Source organism: Amphibalanus amphitrite, unplaced genomic scaffold (assembly GCF_019059575.1).
Source record: "Amphibalanus amphitrite isolate SeventyFive unplaced genomic scaffold, NRLGWU_Aamphi_draft 000009F_arrow, whole genome shotgun sequence".
In the NCBI taxonomy this organism is placed as follows: domain Eukaryota; kingdom Metazoa; phylum Arthropoda; class Thecostraca; order Balanomorpha; family Balanidae; genus Amphibalanus; species Amphibalanus amphitrite.
Genome location: NW_024881505.1, coordinates 1278206 through 1301832, shown reverse-complemented (window position 1 = coordinate 1301832; position 23627 = coordinate 1278206). Strand labels below are relative to the sequence as shown.

The 23627-nt window shown below is 49.8% G+C and overlaps 1 protein-coding gene across 8 annotated transcripts; it reads left to right on the top strand.

Annotated features, from left to right (window-relative positions):
• Positions 1-366: 366 nt before the first annotated feature.
• On the top strand, positions 367-23600 carry LOC122380373 (probable U3 small nucleolar RNA-associated protein 11). 8 transcript variants are annotated; one of them, XM_043363539.1, is made up of 8 exons: positions 367-493; positions 19852-20014; positions 20265-20326; positions 21457-21559; positions 21921-22128; positions 22321-22451; positions 22825-22935; positions 23291-23600. In XM_043363539.1, exons 2-8 carry the CDS (start codon positions 19958-19960, stop codon positions 23378-23380), a joined length of 762 nt encoding a protein of 253 aa, XP_043219474.1. In that variant the 5' UTR covers positions 367-493; positions 19852-19957; the 3' UTR covers positions 23381-23600. The 8 variants fall into 8 exon arrangements, with proteins under 8 accessions (XP_043219474.1, XP_043219465.1, XP_043219454.1 ...); XM_043363530.1 differs by lacking the exon at positions 367-493 and adding an exon at positions 501-543; XM_043363519.1 differs by lacking the exon at positions 367-493 and adding an exon at positions 501-571.
• Positions 23601-23627: the final 27 nt, after the last annotated feature.

Below are 23627 nucleotides of genomic sequence, written 5' to 3'. Positions count from 1 at the left end.
GCGCAGTCCTGGAATCAGGATAACGATAAGCGAACCGCTCAATTTGCACCGCCATTCCAATTCAGCGCAAAATCGTTACGTCTGACGTCAATGATTAATCACTAATAAGCATCCGTGTAAGCAGCAACTGTGAACTAAGCTCACAACGTCTAGGATATTTCTAGTTCTGTGGCTGAATTGTTAGACTGAAAATTTTGATTTCTTATTTTTGTCAAGTCACATGAATCAGATTGATATTTTTCTTGCCAGTTAAACCATTTGTTAATTTAGCAGTTGTGTCCTATATTGCCGTAGCCATATAACGGCGCACGTGCTTCAATAAAACCGAAATGCATTGCACGTGTAACCCCGCGTTCGATGTCTCTCGGACGACGAAGATTCTACGTCATCCGGCCAATCACGTTCAAGGTCAGCGGGGGCTCGGCTGCGGTTATGGAACGTGATTGGCCGGACGGCGTAGAATCTTCGCCGTCCGAGAAACATCGAACGCGGGGTAAGTCAGACTGTGAAAGTTATGCTGTTTTTTTCGTGTTATTTCAATTTGTATGAAAATAATTGATGAAGAGTTGTGGTTAGTGCTTCATTTGGAATTTATGCAACCCCATAGGTTTAAGAAATTAGATTGCTTTTGTTTAAATATCCATTTGAGTAGGATTTGGCGTTATTTGAAGTGCTCAGTTTTTGCAGCGAGCTTTTCCTGTTAGGGCTTGCGAGATACCCGCGGAAACACATATCTCTTCAGCATTGCGCGCCACACAGGAATGCGGCTGATTCACGTGCTTTTGTGAGCGAGGTGCTTCCCTCCGGGAGAAATTCGCCGTCCCCATATGCTTAACACAGAGCCGAGCGGCGGCTGACAGGTGGCCGGCTCTCGGGAGATCGGCAGCCGACACTCGAAAAATCGACAAGCCGCCGCTGAATGCGCGCGCGAAAGTGAACGAAGTACCGCCGTTCCGGAGATCCGGCAGCCGGCGGCCGGCCTACGGCTGGAAAATTCCACCTGCCGGCCCGGCGGCAGTGTGTCGGGCGGCGGGCGGCGGGGCGGGGTTTCCCCGTCCAGCGGCCGGCAGCGCTGAGCCGAGTCGTTCCCACGGTCTGGCGGCCATCTGGGTGGGGGTGGGGGCGGGGTGGGGAGATGGGCGGCCGATTGCCCAGTCGGGGCAGGTGCTGCCACCTGCGCAGTCGGCCGGCACGCACGCTTGACAGGTGCTGCCAGCTGGCGGCAGCATCTCATGCCACCTAGCGGCCGGCCCCCAGCGGCCAGGCCACAGAAACGGCGGAGCGGCAGACAGTCACCGTGACGTCACTGGTGGCTAAGAGTTCATATGACGTCACTGGCGGCTGACAGTATTTCGTTGATACTTATATCTCAGATTCTAGATGTCAGATCGACACCGGACAAGCACCGATCGATCACAAACTTGGGAGGTGGACCTTGGGGGGGGAGGGGGGCAGCCTGTAATAGAGTGACAAGTTTTCCTACCTGACGAACACGGAACTATCCCGAAGTAGAAAACTATCCCGAAGTACCAGGCAAGTACCAAGTACCTTTGCAAGTACTAAGCAAGTACAAAGTATCTTTGCAAGTACCAAGCAAGTACCAAGTACTTTGGCAAATACCGAGTACTTATGCCAATACCAAGCAAGTACCAAGTACTTTGGCAAGTACTGAGTACTTTGGCAAGTAACAAGCAAGTACCAAGTACTTTTGCAAGTTCAGCAAGTTTTTCGCGAATATCTAAGCTTCTAGACGTCCTATTAACACGGGATAAGCACCAATCGATTCCAAATTTTACGGCCAATCACGTGAGCGACAGCGAGCAAGTAATATCTTGTTTAAATATCCATTTGAGTAGGATTTCGGGTTTTTTGAAACGCTCAGTTTTTGCAGCGAGCTTTTCCTGTTAGGGCTTGCGAGATACCCGCGGAAACACATATCTCTTCAGCATTGCGCGCCACACAGGAATGCGGCTGATTCACGTGCTTTAGTGAGCGAGGTGCTTCCCTCCGGGAGAAATTCGCCGTCCCCATATGCTTAACACAGAGCCGAGCGGCGGCTGACAGGTGGCCGGCTCTCGGAAGATCGGCAGCCGACACTCGAAAAATCGACAAACCGCCGCTGAATGCGCGTGCGGCAGTGCTGAGCCGAGTCGTTCCCACGGTCTGGCGGCCAGCTGGGTGGGGGCGGGGTGGGGAGTGGGGCGGCCGATTGCCAGCCGCTTCTCCACGGGCAGGTGCTGCCATCTGCGCAGTAGTTCCACTGGCGGCCGCCAGGCCCGTGCGGCAAGCGGGCCGTCTGCTTTAAACGTCGGAAAGAATCAAGTTCTTTGCGGTATTTAGGCAAGTAAATACCAAGTATTTTAGAACAAGTTCTTTGCGGTATTTAGGCAAGTAAATACCTTTGGCAGGTTTTCAGTACATTAGCAAGTTTTCAGTACATTACCAAGTAGCAGGTGATACAGCAAGCTGAAAGTTCAACAAGTTTTTCGCAAATATCTAAGCTTCTAGACGTCCGATCAACACGGGACGAACACCAATCGGTCCCAAATTTTCTCCTTAATCATTTTATGGCCAACGCGACGCGGAGCGAGCCAAGATATCTTGTTTAAATATCCATTTGAGTAGGATTGCGGCTTTTTTGAAACGCTGAGTTTTTGCAGCGAGCTTTTTCTCTTAGGGCCTGCGAGATACCCGCGGAAACACATATCTCTTCAGCATTGCGCGCCACACAGGAATGCGGCTGATTCACGTGCTTTTGTGAGCGAGGTGCTTCCCTCCGGGAGAAATTCGCCGTCCCCATATGCTTAACACGGAGCCGAGCGGCGGCTGACAGGTGGCCGGCTCTCGGGAGATCGGCAGCCGACACTCGAAAAATCGACAAGCCGCCGCTGAATGCGCGTGCGAAGATGAGCGGGGTGCCGCCGTTCCGGAGAGACGGCTGGAAAATTCCACCGGCCGGCCCGGCGGCAGTGTGTTGGGCGGCGGGCGGCGGGGCGGGGTTTCCCCGTCCAGCGGCCGGCAGCGCTGAGCCGAGTCGTTCCCACGGTCTGGCGGCCAGCTGGGTGGGGGCGGGGTGGGGAGTGGGGCGGCCGATTGCCAGCCGCTTCTCCACGGGTAGGTGCTGCCACCTGCGCAGTAGTTCCACTGGCGGCCGCCAGGCCCGTGTGCGGGCCGTGCGCGGTAGTTCCGCCAGCGGCCGCCAGAGGTCACGCGCGTCGTGTCTAACCTGACGAAGCTACAAAAAGTTAGATAACTTTGATAAGAGGGACGGTAAAGCCACAATTCCAACGCTGAATGTTGGGCAAAAGCAAAGGGATCCAACACAGCCATCTGTATTTACTGTATTTACCCTTTTCTGTCAGCGATAAGCCCCAGCAATCGCACCGCTGTAAAACTCGCAAGCTGTTCACCGTGCAGGGTATTGCATTATAACCACCCACCGGCTCTCTCTACGTATGTGTAATCGCTTAATAGGTAGGACGCTAAAACAAGTTAGAAATGATAGGTAGGTGAAACAAAATACAAATTGGGAACAAGTATAATTCAAATTACAAATAATTCATTGGAACAAATCAAAATTATCTGAGACCAAGGCAAATTCGCAAAGTCTTTGATCGACTAAAGACGTCTGATTTAAACGTCGGAAAGGAACAAGTTCTTTGCGGTATTTAGGCAAGTAAATACCAAGTACTTTGGCAGGTTTTCAGTACATTAGCAAGTTTTCAGTACATTACCAAGTAGCAGGTGATACAGCAAGCTGGCAGGTACTTTGGCAGGTTCAACAAGTTTTTCGTGAATATCTAAGCTTCTAGACGTCCGATTAACACGGGACGAACACCAATCGATCCCAAATTTTCTCCCTCATACTTTGATTGCCAAAGCGACGCGGAGCGAGCCAAGATATCTTGTTTAAATATCCATTTGAGTAGGATTTCGGGTTTTTTGAAACGCTCAGTTTTTGCAGCGAGCTTTTTCTCTTAGGGCTTGCGAGATAGCTGCGTGCACACATATCTCTTCAACATTGCGCGCCTCACAGGAATGCGGCTGATTCACGTGCTTTTGTGAGCGAGGTACCCTCAGTTTCAAGATTCGGCTGTAGAATACGTAGTTTTAAATACGTAGTTTGACGTAGATCTCGGAAAAGTGAGATACCCCATATGCTTAACACAGAGCCGAGCGGCGGCTGACAGGTGGCCGGCTCTCGGGAGATCGGCAGCCGACACTCGAAAAATCGACAACCCGCCGCTGAATGCGCGTGCGGCAGTGCTGAGCCGAGTCTTTCCCACGGTCTGGCGGCCAGCTGGGTGGGGGCGGGGTGGGGAGTGGGGCGGCCGATTGCCAGCCGCTTCTCCACGGGCAGGTGCTGCCACCTGCGCAGTAGTTCCACTGGCGGCCGCCAGGCCCGTGCGGCAAGCGGGCCGTGCGCGGTAGTTCCGCCAGCGGCCGCCAGATGGATACCGCCGCGCGCGTCGTGTCTAACCTGACGAAGCTACACAAAGTTAGATAACTTTAATAAGAGGGACGGTAAAGCCACAATTCCAACGCTGAATGTTGGGCAAAAGGAAAGGGATCCAACACAGCCATCTGTATTTACTGTATTTACCCTTTTCAGTCAGCGATAAGCCCCAGCAATCGCACCGCTGCAAAACTCGCAAGCTGTTCACCGTGCAGGGTATTGCAATATAAGCACCGACCGGCTGTTTTATCGCAAGTGTAATCGCTTAATAGGTAGGACGCAAAAAGCAAGTGAGACATAATAGGTAGGTGAAACAAAATACGAATTGAAATTAAACATACCTCAAATTGCAAACAAATCATTGATAACAAATTAAAACGAACTGAGACCAAGGAAAATTCGGGAAGTCTTAGGTTGTCTAGAGTCGTCTGATTTAAACGTCGGAAAGGAAAACTATTTTAGAACAAGTTCTTTGCGGTATTTAGGCAAGTAAATACCTTTGGCAGGTTTTCAGTACATTAGCAAGTTTTCAGTACATTACCAAGTAGCAGGTGATACAGCAAGCTGGCAGGTACTTTGGCAAGTTCAACAAGTTTTTCGTGAATATCTAAGCTTCTAGACGTCCGATTAACACGGGACGAACACCAATCGATCCCAAATTTTCTCCCTCATACTTTGATTGCCAAAGCGACGCGGAGCGAGCCAAGATATCTTGTTTAATTATTCATTTGAGTAGGATTTCGGGTTTTTTGAAACGCTCAGTTTTTGCAGCGAGCTTTTTCTCTTAGGGCTTGCGAGATATCTGCGTGCACACATATCTCTTCAACATTGCGCGCCTCACAGGAATGCGGCTGAATCACGTGCGATTGTGAGTGAGGTACCCCCAGTTGGAAGATTCGGCTGTAGAATTGTAGTTTTAAATACGTAGTTTGACGTAGATCTCGGAAAAGTGAGATACGGCCAGAAATGAGTGTGGGTACCTCCGTCCTGAAGATTATGATCGGCGCCGATTGAAATAAGTCGCCGTGCATATCTCGGCTTATTGACGACCGATTGACACGGGACAAACACCGATCGATACCAAATGGCTCTGGGGGGGGGGGGGGGGGGGGGGGGGGGGATAGAGTGGCAAGTTTTTCTACCCGACGAACCCGGAATTATCCCGAGGGTGTAGGGGTGGGAGTAGAGTCGGGGGAACAAGGGGGGGGGGGCGAGTACAAGTACCAAGCAAGTACCAAGTACTTTCGCAAGTACCAAGTACTTTTACAAGTACCAAGCAAGTACCAAGTACTTATGCAAATACCGAGTACTTATGCAAATACCAAGCAAGTACCAAGTACTTTGGCAAGTACCGAGTACTTTGGCAAGTACCAAGTATTTAATTATTCATTTGAGTAGGATTTCGGGTTTTTTGAAACGCTCAGTTTTTGCAGCGAGCTTTTTCTCTTAGGGCTTGCGAGATATCTGCGTGCACACATATCTCTTCAACATTGCGCGCCTCACAGGAATGCGGCTGAATCACGTGCGATTGTGAGTGAGGTACCCCCAGTTGGAAGATTCGGCTGTAGAATTGTAGTTTTAAATACGTAGTTTGACGTAGATCTCGGAAAAGTGAGATACGGCCAGAAATGAGTGTGGGTATGTACCTCCGTCCTGAAGATTATGATCGGCGCCGATTGAAATAAGTCGCCGTGCATATCTCGGCTTATTGACGACCGATTGACACGGGACAAACACCGATCGATACCAAATGGCTCTGGGGGGGGGGGGGGATAGAGTGGCAAGTTTTTCTACCCGACGAACCCGGAATTATCCCGAGGGTGTAGGGGTGGGAGTAGAGTCGGGGGAACAAGGGGGGGGGGCGAGTACAAGTACCAAGCAAGTACCAAGTACTTTCGCAAGTACCAAGTACTTTTACAAGTACCAAGCAAGTACCAAGTACTTATGCAAATACCAAGCAAGTACCAAGTACTTTGGCAAATACCGAGTACTTATGCAAATACCAAGCAAGTACCAAGTACTTTGGCAAGTACCGAGTACTTTGGCAAGTACCAAGTACTTTTGCAAGTTCAGCAAGTTTTTCGCCAATATCGAAGCTTCTAGACGTCCGATCGTCACCGGAAAAACACCATTCGATCCCAAATTTTCTCCCGAATCTTTTTATGGTCAAAGCGACGCGGAGCGAGCCAAGATATCTTGTTTAAATATCCATTTGAGTAGGATTTCGGGTTTTTTGAAACGCTCAGTTTTTGCAGCGAGCTTTTCCTGTTAGGGCTTGCGAGATAGCTGCGTGCACACATATCTCTTCAACATTGCGCGCCTCACAGGAATGCGGCTGAATCACGTGCGATTGTGAGTGAGGTACCCCCAGTTGGAAGATTCGGCTGTAGAATTGTAGTTTTAAATACGTAGTTTGACGTAGATCTCGGAAAAGTGAGATACGGCCAGAAATGAGTGTGGGTACCTCCGTCCTGAAGATTATGATCGGCGCCGATTGAAATAAGTCGCCGTGCATATCTCGGCTTATTGACGACCGATTGACACGGGACAAACACCGATCGATACCAAATGGCTCTGGGGGGGGGGGGGGGGGGATAGAGTGGCAAGTTTTTCTACCCGACGAACCCGGAATTATCCCGAGGGTGTAGGGGTGGGAGTAGAGTCGGGGGAACAAGGGGGGGGGGGGCGAGTACAAGTACCAAGCAAGTACCAAGTACTTTCGCAAGTACCAAGTACTTTTACAAGTACCAAGCAAGTACCAAGTACTTATGCAAATACCAAGCAAGTACCAAGTACTTTGGCAAATACCGAGTTTGACGTAGATCTCGGAAAAGTGAGATACCCCATGCATTTTCATTTTAAATATCCATTTGAGTAGGATTTCGGGTTTTTTGAAACGCTCAGTTTTTGCAGCGAGCTTTTCCTGTTAGGGCTTGCGAGATAGCTGCGTGCACACATATCTCTTCAACATTGCGCGCCTCACAGGAATGCGGCTGAATCACGTGCGATTGTGAGTGAGGTACCCCCAGTTGGAAGATTCGGCTGTAGAATTGTAGTTTTAAATACGTAGTTTGACGTAGATCTCGGAAAAGTGAGATACGGCCAGAAATGAGTGTGGGTACCTCCGTCCTGAAGATTATGATCGGCGCCGATTGAAATAAGTCGCCGTGCATATCTCGGCTTATTGACGACCGATTGACACGGGACAAACACCGATCGATACCAAATGGCTCTGGGGGGGGGGGGGGATAGAGTGGCAAGTTTTTCTACCCGACGAACCCGGAATTATCCCGAGGGTGTAGGGGTGGGAGTAGAGTCGGGGGAACAAGGGGGGGGGGGCGAGTACAAGTACCAAGCAAGTACCAAGTACTTTCGCAAGTACCAAGTACTTTTACAAGTACCAAGCAAGTACCAAGTACTTATGCAAATACCAAGCAAGTACCAAGTACTTTGGCAAATACCGAGTTTGACGTAGATCTCGGAAAAGTGAGATACCCCATATGCTTAACACAGAGCCGAGCGGCGGCTGACAGGTGGCCGGCTCTCGGGAGATCGGCAGCCGACACTCGAAAAATCGACAACCCGCCGCTGAATGCGCGTGCGGCAGTGCTAAGCCGAGTCGTTCCCACGGTCTGGCGGCCAGCTGGGTGGGGGCGGGGTGGGGAGTGGGGCGGCCAATTGCCAGCCGCTTCTCCACGGGCAGGTGCTGCCACCTGCGCAGTAGTTCCACTGGCGGCCGCCAGGCCCGTGCGGCAAGCGGGCCGTGCGCGGTAGTTCCGCCAGCGGCCGCCAGATGGATACCGCCGCGCGCGTCGTGTCTAACCTGACGAAGCTACAAAAAGTTAGATAACTTTAATAAGAGGGACGGTAAAGCCACAATTCCAACGCTGAATGTTGGGCAAAAGCAAAGGGATCCAACACAGCCATCTGTATTTACTGTATTTACCCTTTTCAGTCAGCGATAAGCCCCAGCAATCGCACCGCTGCAAAACTCGCAAGCTGTTCACCGTGCAGGGTATTGCATTATAACCACCCACCGGCTCTTTCAACGTATGTTTAATCGCTTAATAGGTAGGACGCAATAAACAAGTGAGGGATGATGGGTAGGTGAAACAAAATACGAAATTGAATTAAACAAAACTCGAATTGCGAACAATTCATCGAAAACAAATCAAAAGGAATAGGTAATTAAATACCTTTGACAAGTCTCAGCATATTAGCAAGTTTACAGTACATTACCAAGTAGCAGGTGATACAGCAAGCTGGCGGGTATTTTGGCAAGTTCAACAAGTTTTTCGCGAATATCTAAGCTTCTAGACGTCCGATCAACACGGGACAAACACCAATCGGTCCCAAATTTTCTCCTTAATCATTTTATGGCCAACGCGACGCGGAGCGAGCCAAGATATCTTGTTTAAATATCCATTTGAGTAGGATTTCGGGTTTTTTGAAACGCTCAGTTTTTGCAGCGAGCTTTTTCTCTTAGGGCTTGCGAGATAGCTGCGTGCACACATATCTCTTCAACATTGCGCGCCTCACAGGAATGCGGCTGAATCACGTGCTTTTGTGAGCGAGGTGCTTCCCTCCGGGAGAAATTCGCCGTCCCCATATGCTTAACACGGAGCCGAGCGGCGGCTAACAGGTGGCCGGCTCTCGGGAGATCGGCAGCCGACACTCGAAAAATCGACAAGCCGCCGCTGAATGCGCGTGCGGCAGTGCTGAGCCGAGTCGTTCCCACGGTCTGAGGTACCCCCAGTTTGAAGATTCGGCTGTAGAATATGTAGTTTTAAATACGTAGTTTGACGTACATCTCGGAAAAGTGAGATACGGCCAGAAATGAGTGTGGGTCCCTTCGTTCTGAAGATTCTGATCGACGCCGATTGAAATAATTCGCCGTGCATATCTCGGCTTATTGACGACCGATTGACACGGGATAAACACCGATCGATACCAAATGGCTCTGTGGGGGGGGGGAGTAGAGTGGCAAGTTTTCCTACCCGAAATTATCCCGAGGGGGTAGGTGTGGGAGTAGAGTCGGGGGAACGGGGGGGCGAGTGCAAGTACCAAGTACTTTCGCAAGTACCAAGCAAGTACCAAGTACTTTTACAAGTACCAAGCAAGTACCAAGTACTTATGGAAATACCAAGCATGTACCAAGTACTTTGGCAAATACCGAGTACTTATGCAAATACCAAGCAAGTACCAAGTACTTTGGCAAGTACCGAGTACTTTGGCAAGTACCAAGCAAGTGCCAAGTACTTTTGCAAGTTCAGCAAGTTTTTCGCCAATATCGAAGCTTCTAGACGTCCGATCGTCACCGGAAAAACACCATTCGATCCCAAATTTTCTCCCGAATCTTTTTATGGCCAAAGCGACGCGGAGCGAGCCAAGATATCTTGTTTATATATCCATTTGACTAGGATTTGGCGTTATTTGAAACGCTCAGTTTTTGCAGCGAGCTTTTCCTGTTAGGGCCTGCGAGATACCCGCGGAAACACATATCTCTTCAGCATTGCGCGCCACACAGGAATGCGGCTGATTCACGTGCTTTTGTGAGCGAGGTGCTTCCCTCCGGGAGAAATTCGCCGTCCCCATATGCTTAACACAGAGCCGAGCGGCGGCTGACAGGTGGCCGGCTCTCGGGAGATCGGCAGCCGACACTCGAAAAATCGACAACCCGCCGCTGAATGCGCGTGCGGCAGTGCTGAGCCGAGTCGTTCCCACGGTCTGAGGTACCCCCAGTTTGAAGATTCGGCCTTAGAATATGTAGTTTTAAATACGTAGTTTGACGTACATCTCGGAAAAGTGAGATACGGCCAGAAATGAGTGTGGGTCCCTCCGTTCTGAAGATTCTGATCGACGCCGATTGAAATAATTCGCCGTGCATATCTCGGCTTATTGACGACCGATTGACACGGGATAAACACCGATCGATACCAAATGGCTCTGTGTGTGTGTGGGGGGGGAGGGGGTAGAGTGGCAAGTTTTCCTACCCGACGAACCCGGAATTATCCCGAGGGGGTAGGTGTGGGAGTAGAGTCGGGGGAACGGGGGGGGCGAGTGCAAGTACCAAGTACTTTCGCAAGTACCAAGCAAGTACCAAGTACTTTTACAAGTACCAAGCAAGTACCAAGTACTTATGTAAATACCAAGCAAGTACCAAGTACTTTGGCAAATACCGAGTACTTATGCAAATACCAAGCAAGTACCAAGTACTTTGGCAAGTACCGAGTACTTTGGCAAGTACCAAGCAAGTACCAAGTACTTTTGCAAGTTCAACAAGTTTTTCGTGAATATCTAAGCTTCTAGACGTCCGATTAACACGGGACGAACACCAATCGATCCCAAATTTTCTCCCTCATACTTTGATTGCCAAAGCGACGCGGAGCGAGCCAAGATATCTTGTTTAGTTATTCATTTGAGTAGGATTGCGGGTTTTTTGAAACGCTGAGTTTTTGCAGCGAGCTTTTTCTCTTAGGGCTTGCGAGATAGCTGCGTGCACACATATCTCTTCAACATTGCGCGCCTCACAGGAATGCGGCTGATTCACGTGCTTTTGTGAGCGAGGTGCTTCCCTCCGGGAGAAATTCGCCGTCCCCATATGCTTAACACAGAGCCGAGCGGCGGCTGACAGGTGGCCGGCTCTCGGGAGATCGGCAGCCGACACTCGAAAAATCGACAAGCCGCCGCTGAATGCGCGTGCGGCAGTGCTGAGCCGAGTCGTTCCCACGGTCTGAGGTACCCCCAGTTTGAAGATTCCGGCTGATTCACGTGCTTTTGTGAGCGAGGTGCTTCCCTCCGGGAGAAATTCGCCGTCCCCATATGCTTAACACAGAGCCGAGCGGCGGCTGACAGGTGGCCGGCTCTCGGGAGATCGGCAGCCGACACTCGAAAAATCGACAAGCCGCCGCTGAATGCGCGTGCGGCAGTGCTGAGCCGAGTCGTTCCCACGGTCTGAGGTACCCCCAGTTTGAAGATTCGGCTGTAGAATATGTAGTTTTAAATACGTAGTTTGACGTAAATCTCGGAAAAGTGAGATACGGCCAGAAATGAGTGTGGGTCCCTCCGTTCTGAAGATTCTGATCGACGCCGATTGAAATAATTCGCCGTGCATATCTCGGCTTATTGACGACCGATTGACACGGGATAAACACCGATCGATACCAAATGGCTCTGTGTGTGTGTGTGGGGGGGGGGAGTAGAGTGGCAAGTTTTCCTACCCGACGAACCCGGAATTATCCCGAGGGGGTAGGTGTGGGAGTAGAGTCGGGGGAACGGGGGGCGAGTGCAAGTACCAAGTACTTTCGCAGTACCAAGCAAGTACCAAGTACTTATGGAAATACCAAGCAAGTACCAAGTACTTTGGCAAATACCGAGTACTTATGCAAATACCAAGCAAGTACCAAATACTTTGGCAAGTACCGAGTACTTTGGCAAGTACCAAGCAAGTACCAAGTACTTTTGCAAGTTCAGCAAGTTTTTCGCCAATATCGAAGCTTCTAGACGTCCGATCGTCACCGGAAAAACACCATTCGATCCCAAATTTTCTCCTTCATCTTTTTATGGCCAAAGCGACGCGGAGCGAGCCAAGATATCTTGTTTAAATATCCATTTGAGTAGGATTTCGGGTTTTTTGAAACGCTCAGTTTTTGCAGCGAGCTTTTTCTCTTAGGGCTTGCGAGATAGCTGCGTGCACACATATCTCTTCAACATTGCGCGCCTCACAGGAATGCGGCTGATTCACGTGCTTTTGTGAGCGAGGTACCCTCAGTTTCAAGATTCGGCTGTAGAATACGTAGTTTTAAATACGTAGTTTGACGTAGATCTCGGAAAAGTGAGATACCCCATATGCTTAACACAGAGCCGAGCGGCGGCTGACAGGTGGCCGGCTCTCGGGAGATCGGCAGCCGACACTCGAAAAATCGACAACCCGCCGCTGAATGCGCGTGCGGCAGTGCTGAGCCGAGTCTTTCCCACGGTCTGGCGGCCAGCTGGGTGGGGGCGGGGTGGGGAGTGGGGCGGCCGATTGCCAGCCGCTTCTCCACGGGCAGGTGCTGCCACCTGCGCAGTAGTTCCACTGGCGGCCGCCAGGCCCGTGCGGCAAGCGGGCCGTGCGCGGTAGTTCCGCCAGCGGCCGCCAGATGGATACCGCCGCGCGCGTCGTGTCTAACCTGACGAAGCTACACAAAGTTAGATAACTTTAATAAGAGGGACGGTAAAGCCACAATTCCAACGCTGAATGTTGGGCAAAAGGAAAGGGATCCAACACAGCCATCTGTATTTACTGTATTTACCCTTTTCAGTCAGCGATAAGCCCCAGCAATCGCACCGCTGCAAAACTCGCAAGCTGTTCACCGTGCAGGGTATTGCAATATAAGCACCGACCGGCTGTTTTATCGCAAGTGTAATCGCTTAATAGGTAGGACGCAAAAAGCAAGTGAGACATAATAGGTAGGTGAAACAAAATACGAATTGAAATTAAACATACCTCAAATTGCAAACAAATCATTGATAACAAATTAAAACGAACTGAGACCAAGGAAAATTCGGGAAGTCTTAGGTTGTCTAGAGTCGTCTGATTTAAACGTCGGAAAGGAAAACTATTTTAGAACAAGTTCTTTGCGGTATTTAGGCAAGTAAATACCTTTGGCAGGTTTTCAGTACATTAGCAAGTTTTCAGTACATTACCAAGTAGCAGGTGATACAGCAAGCTGGCAGGTACTTTGGCAAGTTCAACAAGTTTTTCGTGAATATCTAAGCTTCTAGACGTCCGATTAACACGGGACGAACACCAATCGATCCCAAATTTTCTCCCTCATACTTTGATTGCCAAAGCGACGCGGAGCGAGCCAAGATATCTTGTTTAAATATCCATTTGAGTAGGATTGCGGGTTTTTTGAAGCGCTGAGTTTTTGCAGCGAGCTTTTTCTCTTAGGGCCTGCGAGATACCCGCGGAAACACATATCTCTTCAGCATTGCGCGCCACACAGGAATGCGGCTGATTCACGTGCTTTTGTGAGCGAGGTGCTTCCCTCCGGGAGAAATTCGCCGTCCCCATATGCTTAACACGGAGCCGAGCGGCGGCTGACAGGTGGCCGGCTCTCGGGAGATCGGCAGCCGACACTCGAAAAATCGACAAGCCGCCGCTGAATGCGCGTGCGAAGATGAGCGGGGTGCCGCCGTTCCGGAGAGACGGCTGGAAAATTCCACCGGCCGGCCCGGCGGCAGTGTGTTGGGCGGCGGGCGGCGGGGCGGGGTTTCCCCGTCCAGCGGCCGGCAGCGCTGAGCCGAGTCGTTCCCACGGTCTGGCGGCCAGCTGGGTGGGGGCGGGGTGGGGAGTGGGGCGGCCGATTGCCAGCCGCTTCTCCACGGGTAGGTGCTGCCACCTGCGCAGTAGTTCCACTGGCGGCCGCCAGGCCCGTGTGCGGGCCGTGCGCGGTAGTTCCGCCAGCGGCCGCCAGAGGTCACGCGCGTCGTGTCTAACCTGACGAAGCTACAAAAAGTTAGAAAACTTTGATAAGAGGGACGGTAAAGCCACAATTCCAACGCTGAATGTTGGGCAAAAGCAAAGGGATCCAACACAGCCATCTGTATTTACTGTATTTACCCTTTTCTGTCAGCGATAAGCCCCAGCAATCGCACCGCTGTAAAACTCGCAAGCTGTTCACCGTGCAGGGTATTGCATTATAACCACCCACCGGCTCTCTCTACGTATGTGTAATCGCTTAATAGGTAGGACGCTAAAACAAGTTAGAAATGATAGGTAGGTGAAACAAAATACAAATTGGGAACAAGTATAATTCAAATTACAAATAATTCATTGGAACAAATCAAAATTATCTGAGATCAAGGCAAATTCGCAAAGTCTTTGATCGACTAAAGACGTCTGATTTAAACGTCGGAAAGGAACAAGTTCTTTGCGGTATTTAGGCAAGTAAATACCAAGTACTTTGGCAGGTTTTCAGTACATTAGCAAGTTTTCAGTACATTACCAAGTAGCAGGTGATACAGCAAGCTGGCAGGTACTTTGGCAGGTTCAACAAGTTTTTCGTGAATATCTAAGCTTCTAGACGTCCGATTAACACGGGACGAACACCAATCGATCCCAAATTTTCTCCCTCATACTTTGATTGCCAAAGCGACGCGGAGCGAGCCAAGATATCTTGTTTAAATATCCATTTGAGTAGGATTTCGGGTTTTTTGAAACGCTCAGTTTTTGCAGCGAGCTTTTTCTCTTAGGGCCTGCGAGATACCCGCGGAAACACATATCTCTTCAGCATTGCGCGCCACACAGGAATGCGGCTGATTCACGTGCTTTTGTGAGCGAGGTGCTTCCCTCCGGGAGAAATTCGCCGTCCCCATATGCTTAACACGGAGCCGAGCGGCGGCTGACAGGTGGCCGGCTCTCGGGAGATCGGCAGCCGACACTCGAAAAATCGACAAGCCGCCGCTGAATGCGCGTGCGAAGATGAGCGGGGTGCCGCCGTTCCGGAGAGACGGCTGGAAAATTCCACCGGCCGGCCCGGCGGCAGTGTGTTGGGCGGCGGGCGGCGGGGCGGGGTTTCCCCGTCCAGCGGCCGGCAGCGCTGAGCCGAGTCGTTCCCACGGTCTGGCGGCCAGCTGGGTGGGGGCGGGGTGGGGAGTGGGGCGGCCGATTGCCAGCCGCTTCTCCACGGGTAGGTGCTGCCACCTGCGCAGTAGTTCCACTGGCGGCCGCCAGGCCCGTGTGCGGGCCGTGCGCGGTAGTTCCGCCAGCGGCCGCCAGAGGTCACGCGCGTCGTGTCTAACCTGACGAAGCTACAAAAAGTTAGATAACTTTGATAAGAGGGACGGTAAAGCCACAATTCCAACGCTGAATGTTGGGCAAAAGCAAAGGGATCCAACACAGCCATCTGTATTTACTGTATTTACCCTTTTCTGTCAGCGATAAGCCCCAGCAATCGCACCGCTGTAAAACTCGCAAGCTGTTCACCGTGCAGGGTATTGCATTATAACCACCCACCGGCTCTCTCTACGTATGTGTAATCGCTTAATAGGTAGGACGCTAAAACAAGTTAGAAATGATAGGTAGGTGAAACAAAATACAAATTGGGAACAAGTATAATTCAAATTACAAATAATTCATTGGAACAAATCAAAATTATCTGAGACCAAGGCAAATTCGCAAAGTCTTTGATCGACTAAAGACGTCTGATTTAAACGTCGGAAAGGAACAAGTTCTTTGCGGTATTTAGGCAAGTAAATACCAAGTACTTTGGCAGGTTTTCAGTACATTAGCAAGTTTTCAGTACATTACCAAGTAGCAGGTGATACAGCAAGCTGGCAGGTACTTTGGCAGGTTCAACAAGTTTTTCGTGAATATCTAAGCTTCTAGACGTCCGATTAACACGGGACGAACACCAATCGATCCCAAATTTTCTCCCTCATACTTTGATTGCCAAAGCGACGCGGAGCGAGCCAAGATATCTTGTTTAAATATCCATTTGAGTAGGATTTCGGGTTTTTTGAAACGCTCAGTTTTTGCAGCGAGCTTTTCCTGTTAGGGCTTGCGAGATAGCTGCGTACACACATATCTCTTCAGCATTAGACGATAACAAGGAATGCGGCTGATTCACGTGCTTTTGTGAGCGAGGTGCTTCCCTCCGGGAGAAATTCGCCGTCCCCATATGCTTAACACAGAGCCGAGCGGCGGCTGACAGGTGGCCGGCTCTCGGGAGATCGGCAGCCGACACTCGAAAAATCGACAAGCCGCCGCTGAATGCGCGTGCGGCAGTGCTGAGCCGAGTCGTTCCCACGGTCTGAGGTACCCCCAGTTTGAAGATTCGGCTGTAGAATATGTAGTTTTAAATACGTAGTTTGACGTACATCTCGGAAAAGTGAGATACGGCCAGAAATGAGTGTGGGTCCCTCCGTTCTGAAGATTCTGATCGACGCCGATTGAAATAATTCGCCGTGCATATCTCGGCTTATTGACGACCGATTGACACGGGATAAACACCGATCGATACCAAATGGCTCTGTGGGGGGGGGGAGTAGAGTGGCAAGTTTTCCTACCCGACGAACCCGGAATTATCCCGAGGGGGTAGGTGTGGGAGTAGAGTCGGGGAAACGGGGGGGGGGGGGGGGGCGAGTGCAAGTACCAAGTACTTTCGGAAGTACCAAGCAAGTACCAAGTACTTTTACAAGTACCAAGCAAGTACCAAGTACTTATGGAAATACCAAGCAAGTACCAAGTACTTTGGCAAATACCGAGTACTTATGCAAATACCAAGCAAGTACCAAGTACTTTGGCAAGTACCGAGTACTTTGGCAAGTACCAAGCAAGTACCAAGTACTTTTGCAGGTTCAGCAAGTTTTTCGCCAATATCGAAGCTTCTAGGCGTCCGATCGTCACCGGAAAAACACCATTCGATCCCAAATTTTCTCCCGAATCTTTTTATGGCCAAAGCGACGCGGAGCGAGCCAAGATATCTTGTTTAATTATTCATTTGAGTAGGATTTCGGGTTTTTTGAAACGCTCAGTTTTTGCAGCGAGCTTTTTCTCTTAGGGCTTGCGAGATATCTGCGTGCACACATATCTCTTCAACATTGCGCGCCTCACAGGAATGCGGCTGAATCACGTGCGATTGTGAGTGAGGTACCCCCAGTTGGAAGATTCGGCTGTAGAATTGTAGTTTTAAATACGTAGTTTGACGTAGATCTCGGAAAAGTGAGATACGGCCAGAAATGAGTGTGGGTACCTCCGTCCTGAAGATTATGATCGGCGCCGATTGAAATAAGTCGCCGTGCATATCTCGGCTTATTGACGACCGATTGACACGGGACAAACACCGATCGATACCAAATGGCTCTGGGGGGGGGGGGGGATAGAGTGGCAAGTTTTTCTACCCGACGAACCCGGAATTATCCCGAGGGTGTAGGGGTGGGAGTAGAGTCGGGGGAACAAGGGGGGGGGGGCGAGTACAAGTACCAAGCAAGTACCAAGTACTTTCGCAAGTACCAAGTACTTTTACAAGTACCAAGCAAGTACCAAGTACTTATGCAAATACCGAGTACTTATGCAAATACCAAGCAAGTACCAAGTACTTTGGCAAGTACCGAGTACTTTGGCAAGTACCAAGTATTTAATTATTCATTTGAGTAGGATTTCGGGTTTTTTGAAACGCTCAGTTTTTGCAGCGAGCTTTTTCTCTTAGGGCTTGCGAGATATCTGCGTGCACACATATCTCTTCAACATTGCGCGCCTCACAGGAATGCGGCTGAATCACGTGCGATTGTGAGTGAGGTACCCCCAGTTGGAAGATTCGGCTGTAGAATTGTAGTTTTAAATACGTAGTTTGACGTAGATCTCGGAAAAGTGAGATACGGCCAGAAATGAGTGTGGGTATGTACCTCCGTCCTGAAGATTATGATCGGCGCCGATTGAAATAAGTCGCCGTGCATATCTCGGCTTATTGACGACCGATTGACACGGGACAAACACCGATCGATACCAAATGGCTCTGGGGGGGGGGGGGATAGAGTGGCAAGTTTTTCTACCCGACGAACCCGGAATTATCCCGAGGGTGTAGGGGTGGGAGTAGAGTCGGGGGAACAAGGGGGGGGGGCGAGTACAAGTACCAAGCAAGTACCAAGTACTTTCGCAAGTACCAAGTACTTTTACAAGTACCAAGCAAGTACCAAGTACTTATGCAAATACCAAGCAAGTACCAAGTACTTTGGCAAATACCGAGTACTTATGCAAATACCAAGCAAGTACCAAGTACTTTGGCAAGTACCGAGTACTTTGGCAAGTACCAAGTACTTTTGCAAGTTCAGCAAGTTTTTCGCCAATATCGAAGCTTCTAGACGTCCGATCGTCACCGGAAAAACACCATTCGATCCCAAATTTTCTCCCGAATCTTTTTATGGTCAAAGCGACGCGGAGCGAGCCAAGATATCTTGTTCTTTTCTATCTGGTGCTTTGCAATTCTATATTGATGTTAGAGGTTCAAGATGTTTGTAAGCCAAGCCATGCGAGCACCCCCCAAAAAAAATTATTTTGATTTGACTCAGACTGGTGACATCCATTTTCAGGTTTCTATTCTCCATTGACAATTTTCCACAAGCTGAATCTGTCACCGATTTATTTAATATCCTTTCAATAGGTAGGAAATTTTGTATTAGTAGAGCAGACGTCACACAAAGGTTTTCATTTTCCAACCAAAGAGAGGCGCCATACCCGGTGGTGCTTCTTTCTAGGAAAACCTACAACCTACAAACCTACCCTACAACCTACAAACCTACAGTGCCTCTCCTCGGTTGGAAAACCTTCGAGTGACGTCTGCTCTACTAATGCCGGAAATTTGTAGATCATTTAGACTATAACATGAGTGATCAGTCAAATAATTGTGGCACACTTGGATTTACAATGAAATTTTAGTTATTGTTCAGAAGTGATTGAAGTGTTAGGCAACTGAGAGTGGTGAAAATCGCCATTTGGTCTGACTGTAAGCTGTGTCCCATATCCCAAAAGAACAGAACAATTTATTTATTTTGAATAGAATAGATCAATTGACATTTCGATTTGTTGCTTATAAAATTTAAATCAAATGTGTGCTAAAAATGAGGCATTAAATTGATATATCAACACTTTCTGACCTAAACTACCTGATTATCATGGCTCCTTCAGTCAGCTCCATCCACTGGATGTTATGTCCTTTAACAGCCTTTCGTCAGTTAACATTTATAGGTTTAAACACTTTGTCACATATTTTTGTAGCAATTTTGTTTTCTTCACTTCTCTGCCCTGTGTGTATTAAATCGTCCTCTGTTGCATCCGAGATATTCATAGTAGAGGGAAACAATTGACAATTCTGGACAGGGAATAAATTTGGAACTTATACCTATTGAAAAACCTTTGGCTAGGATGGGTGATTGTTGGATAAGGAGTCATGAAACTTCTGATAAATATCATTCTCAGCTCAGCTCAAGCTACAAATCTACTATTTCAGTTCAAAACTATGTTAAAAGTTAAATATCACCAGGGATTCGAATCAATGCATGTTACATTTATATGTTTCATGACTATGATAATGTTATGCTTAATCTCAAAAGAAAGGTTGAAACTTGAAATGAAGTGAAACCACAGACATAAACTGTGAATGAACAGACGTATATTTGTCTGTGGACTGTGAATGAAACCCTGAGTCTGAACCTAATGAACAACTTTTTTTGGTGCCAAACTTCATGTGTCAAGTGGTGTCAAGTACTTAAGTGCCCTTCAAAACATGGCATGTGCAGCACATTGCTTGTATGAATATAAGTTTTTAATTGTAATAGATAGGTAGCATGGATCGGGATGATTGAATAATTATTACTGAAACTGTAAAGTCAAATGTTTGATATTTTGACAGGTTACTAGCAAACTTACCTGTGGCTGTGGAATCAGTTCAAGCTGAAGAACCAAGCAGAGGAGATCAAAAGAAACTCCATTCAGTCAGACCACTGATCTACTGAACAATGTCCTCACTCAGAAATGCTGTCAAAGGACAGAAGTTCCACAGAGAGAGGCATCAGGTAAGATGGGTCATTGAATCCCATACACTCTCACATGGAATGATGGGAGGCACTAGTGGCATACCATGGTGCCTACGAGCGACGCTTTAAAATCAAACATTTTATGCATTATGAACTTCAAGGAGAACAAGACACATCTAGAAGGTCGTGTTTCCTGATGGCCTGCTAAATGTGTTTAGTTTCTCCCATCCATGTATTTTTAGTGCAGGTGTCACTATGCTTTCATTACTGGACCCTTTGTCTTCCTCAGCCTGCAGCCAGACAGCACCTGGGCCTTCTGGAGAAGAAGCGTGACTACAAACAGCGGGCCAAGTGAGTTTACCACACAGACACTTTGACTGGGCCATCTGTTTTTTTTTTTTTTTTTTGCATAGGCATCGTCTTGGGTATCCGTATTTCGGCTGATGAGATATCAGGCACCTGTTTTACGGTAGTGCTAGTGCAACAGGCAAATGATCTGTAGGCTGCTACTCTCTGGATAGTTTTGGTTCGTTGAAACATTGCATCTCTTTCGTGGAGCGTTTTGGGGAGCCAACCGACTGGTCTGACCCGCCTGCCCAGCTGATGAGGTGGAGCTGCAGAGTTGGCTATATCTGGCCTGTGTCCGCTCGGGACCGCCGACCGGCCACGCGTCCCGCCAGGAGCGGTGGAACGGCGGCGGCGCGTGTGGCGTCACATTAAGTCACCAGATGTCGAGTATTAGTCGTTATTTGTCCCGCTGTCCGCTGCACCGGACCGTGGAATAATCGGCCGGTGGCGGCGGCCGGGGGTGGAGCCTGCCGAGTGCCGCACCCTGGCGCCGCCCACCGACCGCGCAGCAGCCGAGCTGTCCGCGGGAGGGCTGCTGACCCAGCAGTGGGGAAGGGGGGCTGCCGACCTCGCAGTGGGGAGGGGATGGGGGTGCCGACCTACCATTGGACCATGTGGTGCCCGGGAGCTCCCGGGGCGCTGGATCTCCGGTGTACAGTCTGTCTTAAAAGTACCGCGCAAAGTGGCGGTGGATCCATCAAGCCTGACCGAGAAAGGTCTGCTTTAATTTGAAAGTCACCGAACCAATTGAGCTGGGGAATGGACGAGGATGTCCATTGCTTCGGTGACCCAAATTTAGCAGGCCCTTCCCCAGTCAGGCTCGATGGATCCACCGCCACTTTGCGCGGTACTTTTAAGACAGACTGTACATACCGACCAGGAAGACATAAACGATATGGCACGGAACATCGTCCCGAAGATAGTCACCAGTGGCAGAGGCCAGAGCTCTGTCATGGTCGTCGATAAATCATGCCATTAGGTATTTAAAAACCCTATAAATAAAGGCATTTTATGCCGATGTGTCATGGGCCGTTATTGTAACGTTACGGCTGCGAAACTGACTTCATACTTATGTGAGTATACCAGGTACTAACCTTCATTTGATGCCGACATCGTAACTATAACTTTTTCAGCGAGGAAAACAAGAAGAAACATCAGCTGAAAGCTTTGAAGCGCAAAGCCCTCAACCGCAACCCAGATGAATTCTACTTTCACATGGTCAACTCGAGAACAAAGGTAAGGTGCGGCATTAGTTTGGCGAATTGTATGGTACTGTTTAGCCCAGTAGTGCTAGATTCTGATGTGCTACTTACCGTCGCTGTTTCGTTATTATAATTATTTTTTATGCACTTTGATTCGTGCGTAACCTAAATATGACGCAGCGGGATATAAGACAGTTTGGTGGTTCTGCAATCTTTTACTTGGCTCACGACATTTTTTTCCGGCCGACAAATAATGTTCGAAGTGTAAAACGCTGGGTCCTCCAAGCGCCCACCGCCGATGACCGGTCTGACGCCCCTCCCTTCCCCGCTCCCTGAGGAGGGGCGGGAGGCTGTGCAGACATCTAACACCCCCCCCCCCTCCCCCCGCTACTCAGGAGGGACGTCACCACGAGGTGGAGGCCGGCGACGAGCTGCCTGAGGATCAGCTGGCGCTGCTGCAGAGCCAGGACATCCGCTACATCCGACAGCGCCGCCAGCTGGAGACCAAGAAGCTGGCCCGGCTGACGGCAGAGCTCCACCTGCTCGACGCGGAGGGAAAACCCAAAAACACACATGTCTTCTTCACCGACGACAAGAAACAGGGTGAGAAATTAGATATAATAGGTTAAATGAAGTGCTTCAATTTTCTTTTGTACCTAATTATCTCTTTTCCAGCACTGCTTCAAGTGAATTAACGCTGATCCCAGCCATTCAAATGATGGCTCTGAGCTCTCAGCCTGTACTCTGGACGCTTCTGAACTCTGTCGCTGACCCCTCTGACGCTGTGTTCCACAGCCCGCACGCTGGACGTGGCCGAACGACTGCGCACGGCGCCCGAGCTGCTGGACCGGGCCTATAACCGTCCCACGGTGGAGCAGCTCAGCGTGATGAAGGCCCCGCGTGCAATGGACGAGGAACAACTCGACGTGAGTGGCCCGCCTCGCACAGAGCCGTTGGGCGACGGCGCCCGCATGGGCGGGAGGTGCAGGCCCAGTGCTGTATTTCATCCATTTCATTTCTGAATTCGGATGTGAAATTCTCTTTGCTCGTTCTCTCTCCTTTTGAATATAGCGAAAAGTGGTTGCCGATAAAAGACGCGCATCTCACGTCATTTCAACCGAAAGCCTTTTGGATACTTATTACCGGTATTCAAGGAATTGCTCACTTTTTTTCTTTCGGTGCCAAACATATCTACTGTGTCTCCCTCGGCGCACCCTAAAGCCCCAATAAACAAACAAACTGTAGGCATGGCCATTATTTGGTGTTTAACGCTCATGGGCTGCTTTTATATTACTGCAGCGGATCTTGGCCGAGAAGAAGGCCCGCTACAGTGAGCTGGCCAAGCGTCTGGAGCGGGAGAAGACGCTGTCACTGATGGAGCGGCGCATGGAGCTCAAACGGCACCTGCAGGTACGGGAGCGTGGGGAGAGCTGTGCGGGAACCGAGGCGAGGCCAGGGACGGGAGGGACGTATGGGGACCTCAGGAGACGTGAGATCTCGGGTCAAGGACGGTATAACGTTGAGAGGGCGGACAAGGAGGGCAGGCGGCGATTCTGGAGATGTGGAGAAGCGGAGGAGCCTAGCGAATAATATTTAACCTCAGCTGGAAATAGAATCCCGTACAGTCAGTCCACCCGTACCGTCTCTTTAGTGTCAACCCCGTGTTTTTATGACTACTGCAATCCCCGTCGTGTGGGTTTTATCCAGTTTCTTTTCTGGACCTGTCCTGACCATTCGCTACCAACGTGTGTCTGTTTTTCCGCAGAATAAGAAGGAGGAGGCGCCGAAAAAGGTGCACCCGGGCAGCTCTACGCAGGCGCCCGTCTACAGATGGAAGACCGAGCGCAAACGGTGATAGACCCGCAGCCTAAGTCAGAGTAAGCCTATTTCACGCGGCAGGTGGCGCTGAGATCGACGCCTAGTAGACGAATGGCGCTGATATCGTGACAGTGCGGTGAGCTGGGAGCTTGCCTGATCCTGGAGAGAGGGATCTGAACTGGCTTCAGCCGTGTCAGGTTTGTCATCCACCTATTTCTGGTAAACCGTAAGAAAAAAATATACTGTAGCTTTGTTAAGGTTGCGCTGTGATGGGTGTGGTTTCG